Below are 10,294 nucleotides of genomic sequence, written 5' to 3' on the forward strand. Positions count from 1 at the left end.
TGCTTTGTGGACAGTAGAGATGATGTGATGATCCCCCAGCCCCACTCGACCCCACCCCCACACCCAGCCTCGCTGCTCCTCTCTCACAGAGTGTAAACATGTTTATTTGAGAGGTCTGTGTCCTCTGGTGAGCGGCACAGGCCGGCGGGCTCCCTTCATGCTGCCCGGCCCAGCCCGCCATGCATGCAAGTCCTCGGTCAGTCCAGCTGCCGGCAGGAGCAGGGCCAGCAGAGCAGGCCTGGCTCTGCACCACCCCGACCCCACCCCACCCCACCCCCTCCTGGGCCTGGCCTGCACACAGGAGGTCAGGCCCTCTCTGTGCCCCTCCTTGGGGCTCCCCCAGGAAGCAGAGCCCAAGCTTTGCCCGCTGGTCCCTCCCAGAGGGGTAAAACACTGCTGCCAGGCCCGGGCCGGCTGGCTCTGTGGTCCTGCCTCTCCAGCCAGCTCGCCAGCAGTGCAGGGCAAGGCTAGCACTCCTAGCACCCTCATTGTGTGGCCAGCTCGGGAGGTAGGCACACCTCCTCCGGGGAACCACTACTGCAGTCCAGAACGGTGGGGCTGGCACTGACTCCCACCTCCAGCCAACGGCTCCTGGCTGCACCGGAAATGCCTGCGGGCCCCAAATCTCCGAGGGCCTGCCACTTCCTCCAAGAGGCCCCCCTGGCTTGGTGCCCAGCTCAGGCCAGCCAAGGCTGCTACTTCATGGCCCTGAGGACAGCCTCCAGCTTCATGACCACAGCCAGGTCACCCTTCACCTTCAGCCGCCCGCTCATGTATGCCCCCAGGGGCCGCAGCTCCCTGCACAGCAGGGCCCGCAGGTCGGCCTCGGCCAGCTCCACCACCACGTCGGGGGTGCCATCAGGCACCCCATGTCCTACCTTCCCTTGACCTGTGGGGAAGAGAAAACAGGGTTTTCAGGGGTAATTACAGGTATGGGGGTCCTAGGGGCTGCTGAAGCTCCAGGTTGGCCTATTCTCTCTAGTGAATCGTTTCCCAGAGAGCACCAGCCCTCCGCCTACTTCACAACTGCTGACCTTTTGCAGTAGAGCCCTGTTGCATGGTGGCTATGCCTTGGGCTGGTAAGCACAAAGTCAGCAGTTTGAAACCACCAGTCTTCTTATTTGTGCGATGGGCATGATAACAATGTCGACATCAATTTCTACATCACAGGATGAGAAGGAGGTGAGGCAATGCCCAAGAGAGTGCGTCCCCAAGATGCATGGTGGGTGCAGGGGGCCCAGCCATCGGAGCCCTCCTGCTAGGGGGGACGGACCGAATCTGGCTAATCATTGTCTGAAAATGGTGTTTGAGCTCCAGGTGGCTGAGAAAGGCCCACTGGGGTGGTGTGTGGGGGGTGGGAGGGGGGTGCTACATAGAACTTGGGAGGCAGGGGCAGGAGGCAGGGGGCGAGGAGGGTGGCGGTGGCACCTGAAGTGAGGTCCAGGAAGTAAGTGCTCTGGCTGCCGCTGGGCAGGCCCACGTTGAACTGGTAGCAGGCGCCGACCTGGCTGACCAAGGCATCGGTCAGGAAGGGCTGCAGGGCGGTCAGCAGCCCCTCGGCCACCGGCGGCTTCGGGCTGGGCCCAGCACTGCAGCGGGGCGCAGGCGGCTCCACTTCGCTGACCATCTCCAGGGTGTCTGCTGGGGGAGGAGTGGGGGGCCAGCATGCTGCCAAGGTCAGGCTTCAGTACCTTTGTGCAACCGGTCCCCTTCTGACCCCGCAGGCCTCTGCTCTACTTCCTCCTCAGCTGAGAAGACTTCCCTGAGAGGTCCAGCCCTCAGCCCCACATCTGTTCAAGCTACTTGAGCTTGACGTATTAAACGCTCATTCCAGCGACACTCTGCGCCCTCTTGGCCCTCGCTTAGGGTCTTCCAAAGGCCCCGACACACTCCCGTATGCCTGGATGCTTCTCACTGCCTTAGCCCTGATCAGGTCTAGCATAGGGGCTGCCCGAACAGCTGTGTCGGGTGTGCCCTGCACAAGGGTGCCTGGTTCTGGGAGCAAGAGGCCAAGTGCAGCCCATACTGTGCTCGGCTTGCCAGGCTGGGTGCTCTGGGGTGGGGCCCACGAGCTCAGAGAGGAAATCTCTTGTTCTTTCTCTATCAACGGGTGTACCATCTGGGCTGGTGCTGCCCGGGCTAGCACCAGCTGCCCATAAAGTGGCCCTCTCCCCACGAAATGTCTCCCTTTCCTCTTCCAGTCCAGGGGGGTGGCTCGAGGCCTCCTCTCGGCTCCCCTCCTCCCAGAGCCCCTCACCTGGCCCTGGGGTCAGGGCGCCTCCCGCCACCGAGGACACGCCTCCTCCCAAGAAGTGCAGGGCCAATTGCTGGAGGGTGCTGTCCAGACTGGAGCCGGCCGGGCTGTCCTGGGGTGGCTGGAGCATGGCCTCCACGGCCAGCTCCACGCGGTCCACCTCCAGCCCCCAGGCCCTGGTCACGTCATTGATCTCCAGCTGAAGGGGACCGTGGGGAGAAACAGAGGCAGGCTGTTACACTGCGCAGGGACACAGGGCAGGGGCCCAGGCGCCATGTCAGCCTGGGTACACAGGCAGAGGGCAAGCCCACCCCCAGCTATGCTCAATGCCTACACAGAGAGGGGCCTGGCCAGACTGGAGGGCCAGAGATGGGAGGAACTGCCTGGAAAAAGAGGAATTCTTAGTGGAAGGACCATTCCGGGAAGGAGGGTCCTTCCAGACAATGGGAACAGTATATGGAAAAGCCAACGCGGGAGGACTTGGCATGATCCAGGAACTGCGTGGACCAGAGCCAGTCGGCTGGACCCTTGGGTGTTGGGCTGGGGGGACTGGTGAGAGCAGAGGGCAAGGGGTGGGGGTCTGCCTGCTAGCTTGGATTGGCCCTCTGTGGACAAGGAGCCTCAGAGAGGAGTTTAAGCCAGGAGGCAGGCAAGGCAGACTTTCTGTAAAGATCCTTCCAGCTTGCTGTGTGGACAGAGGGTTAGAAGGGGCTGAGGATGGAGGCAGGGGAGCATCCAGTTAAGTCACAGCTTCAAATGGCAGGCGATAAAGGGTGAGGATGTGTAGAGGAACCCTGCTGGCATAGTGGTTATGTGTTAGGCTGCTAGCCACGGGGTCAGCAGTTCAAAACCACCAGGTGCTCTGAGAGAGAAAGACGGGCTTTCTATTCCTGTAAAGAGTGACAGTCTGGGAAGCCCACAGGGGCAGCTCTACCCTGTCCTATAGGCTCACTCCGTGGCAGGGAGTGCTGAGTGCAGGGCAGAGTGGGGCTGTGAGGCTGAGACACACTGAGGGAGGGACAACCCCCCCACAGCCACTTGAAGCCACTGCACAGCATGACAGAGCGTGCCAGCTGCCCAGAGGAGGGAGGAGGGCGGGCATCGTGCCTGGAGGGGTTCCTGCGTGGTTCCTGGGTCTGGGCATTCCCCCTAGCGAGAACCCAGGGAGACAGCCACTGGAGGGCAAGACGGACAAGGTGAGTCGTTTCTGGGAGCCTGGGCTTCCTACCTCCAAAATAAAGCAGCCAGCCACTCTGCCCTCTGGATCTCCCTAAGCCCAGGTGCCCGGGCGCTGGCAGACGGAGCTCTTGTTCCTATCATGGGGCCCATTTTCTGGGGGATTTTACCAGGCTGGTGGCTTGCCAATGAACTTCCTGAGGGGCTGGGACCCGCAGGACCAGGCCTTGCTATGGCCCCTCCCCTCCTTGAACCCTAAGGCCTGTGGAGACAGCGGGTGGGAGGGGGGGCGGGGGAGGGGCGCATAGAGAATTGGGGGAGTTTTCGTCTACTCTAGTCAGGCAGACCCGGGCAATGCCCACCTAGGGGACACACCGCGGGTGAGCAGCCAGCTCCAGCCCTCGGGCTGCAGGAGGGATGGCAGTGCGGGTGACTTCCTGTACACATGGGGGCGAGGCGGGGAGGGCACTTGCGGGGAGGGCACTCGCGTACACCCCGGCTTGTCCTCTCGGTTTGAGGAAAGCAAAGCCATAAGCAGCAGAAGTAGCAGGTGGCCGCCTGGTTGGCTGCCCTGAGGAAAGGGCCTTCCTCTCTGCCCTTCCCTCCGGAGCTGGGGCCCTGCTCTCTTACCACCTGCCTGCCCCATGAGGCAGGGACAGCAGGAGCCCGGAGGACAGGGCAAGCATGGGCCTGGCCAGGTAGTGATGCATCAAACCTCAGCAGAGAGACGTAGGCGGCGGGAACTTTCACGCAGGCCACTCCTCCTCTCAGGAGTGCCTGTATCCACCGCCCATTGCCCAACGCACAGTCCTCCCCACGGCTCACCAGCTCTTCCCGGGTCCCTACACTCACGGACAGAGGGGAAACCATGGCCGGAGTGGCCTGGGGCCCCGGCACTGGCTGCCTACCAGGAGCTGGTCGCTGATCTTGAGCTTCTCCTGCTGGATCTCCCTAAGCGGCCTCTTCAGCAGGGCCTTGGTCATGGCATTCTGGGCTGTCATGCGCGTGGCTGTGTTCAGGTCCTTCACGGCCATCACTGACAGCACCGGGTCCCAGATGCGGAACTGGACATCAGCCCCCACGGACAGCACAGCCCCATCCTTAGAGGCCAGCTGTCGGAGGCAGTCGAGAGGGGTGGGGGGCGGTGATTAAGGGGCTGGGGCTGCAGGGAGGTCGGGTCCCTGGCACCACGCTTACTGACCCACCCACCTGGCAGCTGGTTCCTCAAAGGACAGATGGTGTCGCCAAGTGCGTGGGGTGAGGTGTGTGGGGCACGGGTCCTGGTCTTTCTTCCTCCCCTTCCCTGCTGGTCTCCCATCAGCCCGGGGCACGCCCTCACACCCTCTGCCCTGGGGAGCTGAGAGGCCTCTTACCTTGCAGGGGGGCACGTTGAAGGCTCGAGTCCTTAGATCCACCCTCTGGAAGGAGTCAATGAAGGGCAGGAGCAGGACCATGCCAGGCCCCTGGGGGGTGCGGATGCGGCCCAGCCGGAACACCACCATCCGCTCGTAGGTGGGCACAATCTGTCCACAGGAAAGGGTGGACAGTGGTCAGCTCGGGTCCGGCCAGGGCCTCCTACCCTGATTCCACCCTCACCTGCTCCCTTCGCCTTGGTCAGTCAGGCAGCTTTACCTGTTACCAGTCGAGTAAAACCAAAGCTCAGACAGGCTAAGTGACTTGCTCAAAACAAAACACAACAACAGGTCATGCGGCCATTCGGCCAAATGGGCGAGATTTGAACTGAGTTCTCAAAGAGTCCCAGGACCCGGCTCTCACCATCACACCACCTACTGACTTGCTTCTCAGGAGACACTGCTCCCTGGTGCTCAGAAACTGGACATGCCCAGACTAGGGAGTGGTGGGCAGGGGGGAGGGGGGCCTAGTTTGGGGGTTAGAGGCTGGAATGCCCAACAGCACTGTGGAGCAAAAGCCCTGGCTACCTTCTAGCTCCCAAAGCCTTCCCATAAAAGCAGCTCCATCCAAATTGGGAAATGGGTCACAGAGCCTTTGTTTCAGCGTCATCGGTTTCAGGACTGCGATGGAGAGCCATCGAAGGACTCCCAGACAGACCAGGACAGACCACAGCACACCCAGAAGCTTTCTTGCAAAGTTGACTGCTGCTGGGGGCTACCCCGAGGGCAAGGCCAGGTTTCCAGCTTCCCTGTGGCTTTTCCGGATGCACTTCCACCTGCTGCTGTTAGTTACCGGGACGTGCGCTTTGACTTGGGCACCTGATGGCTAACCGAACACCACTGTCACTGCCGTCAAGATCACTGGCTTGTCTGGGCTCGGTGTTAACCCCGGCAGGGTTCATCCTTCTCCAGGTCAAAAGGCAGGCCATCATGCCTCTCGCTCATGACTTGTTGAGCCAAGGTGGTGCCCTGGCTAACGGAGCCTGACCCACAGGGTAGAGAAGGAGCCCTGGTGGTGCAGGGTTACACGTGGGGCTGCTAACCGCAAAGTCAGTAGTGTGAAACCAGGAGCAGCTCCGAGGGAGAAAGGCGAGACTTCCCACTCCCATCAAGAGTTAGTCTTGGAGACGCACAGGGACGGTCCTCCCCTGTCCACAGGGCCACTGTGAGTCATCAGCGACGGGATGGCAGGGCGGTGGGTTTGGAAATGGCAGAGCAACTGGTACAGGCTCACGTGCATCTTCGAGCAAATGTTGGGCACCTGGGACCTGAGAAGCTGGGGCACTTCCTCTACCACGTACTGGATGACTCTAGACAAGTCTGAGCCTCTGCTTCCTCATGCGGAAGACGTCGGTGAGAAAGCCTTGCCCAGCCATCTCCCAGAGGGAGGATGACGTCTTGTTGAGGGAGGAGGACAAAAGGACGGGAGAGTCACCCATCCCAAGGCAAGCTCTCGGGAGGCCCAACCACCCTCGCCCGGCCAGCATTACCTTCAGGGCAAACCATCCAGACACGGGGAAGGTGAGCAGGAGCAACAAGAAGCCCAGGACGCTGATGAGACCATGGCAGAGGCAGGAGGCCCAACTCTGGGGCACATCTGGGGCAAAGAGAAGAGGCAGTCAAGGCAAGCATGCCAGCTGGATCTGGCAGGGTGGCAGAAGGATGACCAAGGGTCCTTTTTTTTTTTTGCCCACCTCCCCTTCAAAGGCCCCTTCTTTCTTGGGACTCAGGGTGTACACCCTTGCCTAATACCCCATTATCCTTGGGGACTGTCTCCCACACATCAAAACCAGCCTGTCCCGAGTCCCACTCCCACGAGGTCCTATGTTCTGCTAGGCGCCAGCCATTGACCCCGGGTGTCCGATCCATGTGCCTCTCTCCCTGTCCCACTGGACAGGGTTCAGGCCCTTCCTCAGGTTTATGTCACCTCCGCATTTGTGGGTGGGAGGAAGGCAAGAGTTACAGCCTCAAAAGCCCACAAGGGCAGTTCTACCCTGTCCTTTAGGGCCGCCACAGTTGAAATCGACCCCATGGCAGTGACTTTGGGGGTCTAATCATGCCTGGCACAGAGCTGGGTTGATCTGAATGTAGCTACACACGCCTCCTCTACCACCAGCTCCAGGAGCCCTGGGGAAGACAATGTCTTAGAGGGCTAAAATATTAATACCAGACAAACAAACGCACTGCCATCGAGTCAATGCCAACTTATAACGGTCCTATAGGACCGGGGAGAACCAAAGCCCCCCTGTGGGTTCCCGAGACTGTACCTCTTTCTGGGAGTAGAAAGGCCCATCTTTCTCCCACAGAGCAGCTGGTGGTTTCAGACTGCTGACCTTGAGGTTTAGCGGTCCATTGTGTAACCGCTACCAGGAGAGAACTGAACAGATGCTAAGATGTTCTTTCTAGTTCATTCACCCACACCCCACGTCACGGTTTTGCTGTGAACCGCTGGGCAGCCTCATGCACAACAGAAGGAAGCCCTGTCCTGTCCTGGCTGGAAAGCTGTCCAGCGCCCAGCAACACACAAGCCTCCGGGGACAGATGGGTGGTGCTGTGCACGAGGTGCACCGAGCAGGAACCCAACCCCATGCACGTGAGGCAGGCATTCGACTACCACTGCCCCCAGGACCACTAAAGGCATGCTGCCCTTCAGCTGGAGATGGGGGACCAGGGAGATGGGGCTCATCTGAGCCAGAGGTCCTGGCCCTTGGAGAACCAGTCGCCCAGGATGAAGTGGAGCTGTGAGAGGCCCAGATGGTGGGATGAGGTTATTCTCTGCTCCTCCTCCTCCCAGTCCTGAGCCAGAAACTGAAAGGTCTCCGTCATCCTTCTGGGGACCCCGTGCTCTCAGAGGCACACCCAATCTCCATTCCCTGCCTGGTTCTGGCCCTCTGAGAAGGGCAGCTGCCTGGTCGGGAGGGCCAGGGCGGGGCTGTCATGTGGAAGAGTTGGGTGGGCAGACACAACACAGTGCCGAGAATCTGCCTTTTGGGCCCGTGCATCTTCACCTCCGGGGGGGTGGGCGGGGAAGGCACTGCCATTTCTCTGCAGCCCAGGGTCCTTAAGGTGTTGGTGGCTCCTGGGTCTGGTTCACGGCTTCCTCTGGAAGCCCAGGCTCAGGACTCCTCCTCTTAGGGGGCGAGGGCGTCAGGCCAGCCTGATCATGCCAGGACAGGGGGCTTGCGGGCCTAGGGGCGCCGACGGGTCCTCCCCCCTCCCCCCGCTATGCTGGGAGGCCACTCACCGGCCCCCGGCCCCGCACCGCCCCGTTCTGGGGACAAGCAGCCCTTCTGCGAGCCCAGGAAGCCGAAGCTCGACTGCTGGAAGCGGTCAAAGTCCCCCAAGGGCAGCGCTCGGTACCCGGACCTGCAGAGCATGGCGCTGGGCAACGGTCACTGGCCAGGACCCGTGCGGCGAAGGGCGTGCCCAGCAGGCCCGGCCCGGCCCCGCCCCGCCCCGGCCGCAGGTTTGGGCTCCGGCGGCCGCTTCCGGCTTCACCTGCGCCCCCACCGACGCTAAGCGGCGGCTTTGGGCGCAGGAGGAGGAGGCAGGCCGGCCCGCTCGAGCCGTCGCGTTGCGCCCCCTGCCCTCGGAGGACCGCACTGCCACCACGGCCGAGCAAGTGGGGCTACCAGCTCTTAGGAGGGGAGACAGGGTCCCTCTTCCTTCCCGCCCCCACCCGGTCTTAGGACAGGGGTTAGGAGGGGAAGGTGGGCTTTGAAAGGTGATTTTTTAAGACCCCAATCGCCTCCAGAATGAAGGACACGTTTTCAGCCTTCTTAGCACTCCCTTCTCCAAACTTGCCCTCTGGCACTAGAACCACACCAAACCAGAGCTGAGGATTCCTGCCCCAGAGGACTGCTTCCCAGGGTTTACTTTTGGGGATGATTATAGGCACAGATCAAGAGTGCTTTCTGTTGAGACACCCATACCCAGAAAATCCACTGCCATCCTGTCTATTCCAGCTCCTAGTGCCCCCCCCGGAAGGATTCCCAAGGCTGTCCATCTTTAAGGGGATAACCCAAGCCAACCCACTGCCCTCGATTGGATGCTGACTCACAGCAACCCTGTCGGACACGGTAGAACTGCCCCGGTGGGTTTCCAAGATTGTCACTCTGAATGGGAGTAAAACAAAACAAAAATAACTGTCATCAAGTCAAGGCTGACTCACAGTGACCCCTGGGTCTCCCCAAACTATAACTGGTTACGGGAGTAGAAAGCCTAGTCTTTCTGCCTACCATGCAGATGGTAGCCCAACTCGTAACCACTGTGCCACCTGGGCTCCACTACCCCTCTCCTCTTCCTTCTTCGCTGCTGGTGGGTTTGTAGCTGACCTTGTGGATAGCAGGTTCAAATTGCCAAGCTTCAGGTAGCCAGCAGTGCACAGGGTTTTGTGCAGCTCAGAGAGGGACCTTGGGCATGTGGGAGTGGTGGCCTTCTCTAGACTCAGGACTTCTCCAGGCACGGCCAGCAAATTATACCTCTTTGCCGCCCCACAATCCGGGAAGCTGAGCCTGGCACAGAGCTAACTTGTTGAATGAAGTTTAGGGAGAGAGGGCCTGAACTTTGGCACTAGAAATGTGGCATTTCCTGGGTGGACTAGGGGAGTACAGCAGAGGAAGGGAGGAGGGGATGGCAAAGAGCTTCCCAGAGGGCAGGTCGACCAGGGCATCACAGAAGTGATAGCCTGGGTCCTGCAGACCCTAGCTGGGCCTTGATCCAGATACCCAGCGGTACCTTGCCTCTCTCCATGGCTCGAGAGATCCAAATGTAATGTAAGTGGTAGGTTTGCTCTGACAAGCCTTAGCTCTCAATTGGGGTGTTAGGGTAGGCTGGGGGTAGGTGGCCTTCCAAAGGGAGCAAAAACATGCTTAGTATTATTCTTGTCTCCACCACATACACGTCTTGCCTCAGCCACTTGGCTCACTTCCAGAGCCCTGCTGCCGACACTGTCCACCCTCATGAATTTTTCCTCATTTGGCTCCCAGAGGAGGACCTGACCATAGACACGCGGGGAATGCTGACCAGGCTGGAGGGTTCGGAGCACTCTTGAGGACTCTCCGCGTTTCTGGGCACGCTGGACTTCTCTCCCAATGACTCTCCACATAGACACATCCCGGAATACCAGCTTCGTAAGAGGAAGGTTATCTTCTTTCCTCACCTGTTCTGAGTTGGAACCGAGGCTGTAAATCGGTGCTCCGGGGTCAGCACAGTGATGGGGATGGCTGGCAGTTCGAAGTCAGTGGCGCTGGGCTATTGCGGCCCCTGGAGCGGCGTTCTTCCTCCTGTCACCAGCCGAGGGCCTGGCACACTCCCCCTTGACCATAGCCTCACCTGCTCTCTCCTGACCCTCTTCATGCCTGCTCAGTAGCTATCACCACCACCTACCTCAGACGCACTAACCTTTCCCAAACAGTCACCCACAGCATTTTCCTGCCCACACACCCGCCCC

The 10,294-nt window shown here is 60.3% G+C and overlaps 1 protein-coding gene across 4 annotated transcripts; it reads right to left on the bottom strand.

Annotated features, from left to right (window-relative positions):
• Nucleotides 1-279: 279 nt before the first annotated feature.
• Nucleotides 280-8,284, bottom strand: STOML1 (stomatin like 1). 4 transcript variants are annotated; one of them, XM_004711961.2, is made up of 7 exons: nucleotides 8,087-8,284; nucleotides 6,333-6,439; nucleotides 4,804-4,953; nucleotides 4,339-4,542; nucleotides 2,258-2,453; nucleotides 1,429-1,638; nucleotides 280-889 (listed from the first exon to the last, which is right to left on the bottom strand). In XM_004711961.2, exons 1-7 carry the CDS (start codon nucleotides 8,217-8,219, stop codon nucleotides 696-698), a joined length of 1,194 nt encoding a protein of 397 aa, XP_004712018.1. In that variant the 5' UTR covers nucleotides 8,220-8,284; the 3' UTR covers nucleotides 280-695. The 4 variants fall into 4 exon arrangements, with proteins under 4 accessions (XP_004712018.1, XP_004712017.1, XP_045141724.1 ...); XM_004711960.4 differs by having other exon boundaries at nucleotides 1,429-1,641; XM_045285789.1 differs by having other exon boundaries at nucleotides 1,429-1,668.
• Nucleotides 8,285-10,294: the final 2,010 nt, after the last annotated feature.

This window comes from Echinops telfairi, unplaced genomic scaffold (assembly GCF_000313985.2).
Source record: "Echinops telfairi isolate 266 unplaced genomic scaffold, ASM31398v2 ScPeMD7_7475;HRSCAF=8513, whole genome shotgun sequence".
In the NCBI taxonomy this organism is placed as follows: domain Eukaryota; kingdom Metazoa; phylum Chordata; class Mammalia; order Afrosoricida; family Tenrecidae; genus Echinops; species Echinops telfairi.

Coding starts and splice junctions, on each gene's coding strand:
- STOML1 (XM_045285789.1), bottom strand. CDS start 8,219: ATGCTCTGCAGGTCCGGGTACCGAGCGCTGCCCTTGGGGGACTTTGAC. Junction 2,454..4,338: donor AGATCAGCGACCAGCTCCTG/GTAGGCAGCCAG, acceptor GGTCCCCTTCAG/CTGGAGATCAATGACGTGAC. Junction 890..1,428: donor CTTCCTGGACCTCACTTCAG/GTGCCACCGCCA, acceptor TCTTCCCCACAG/GTCAAGGGAAGGTAGGACAT.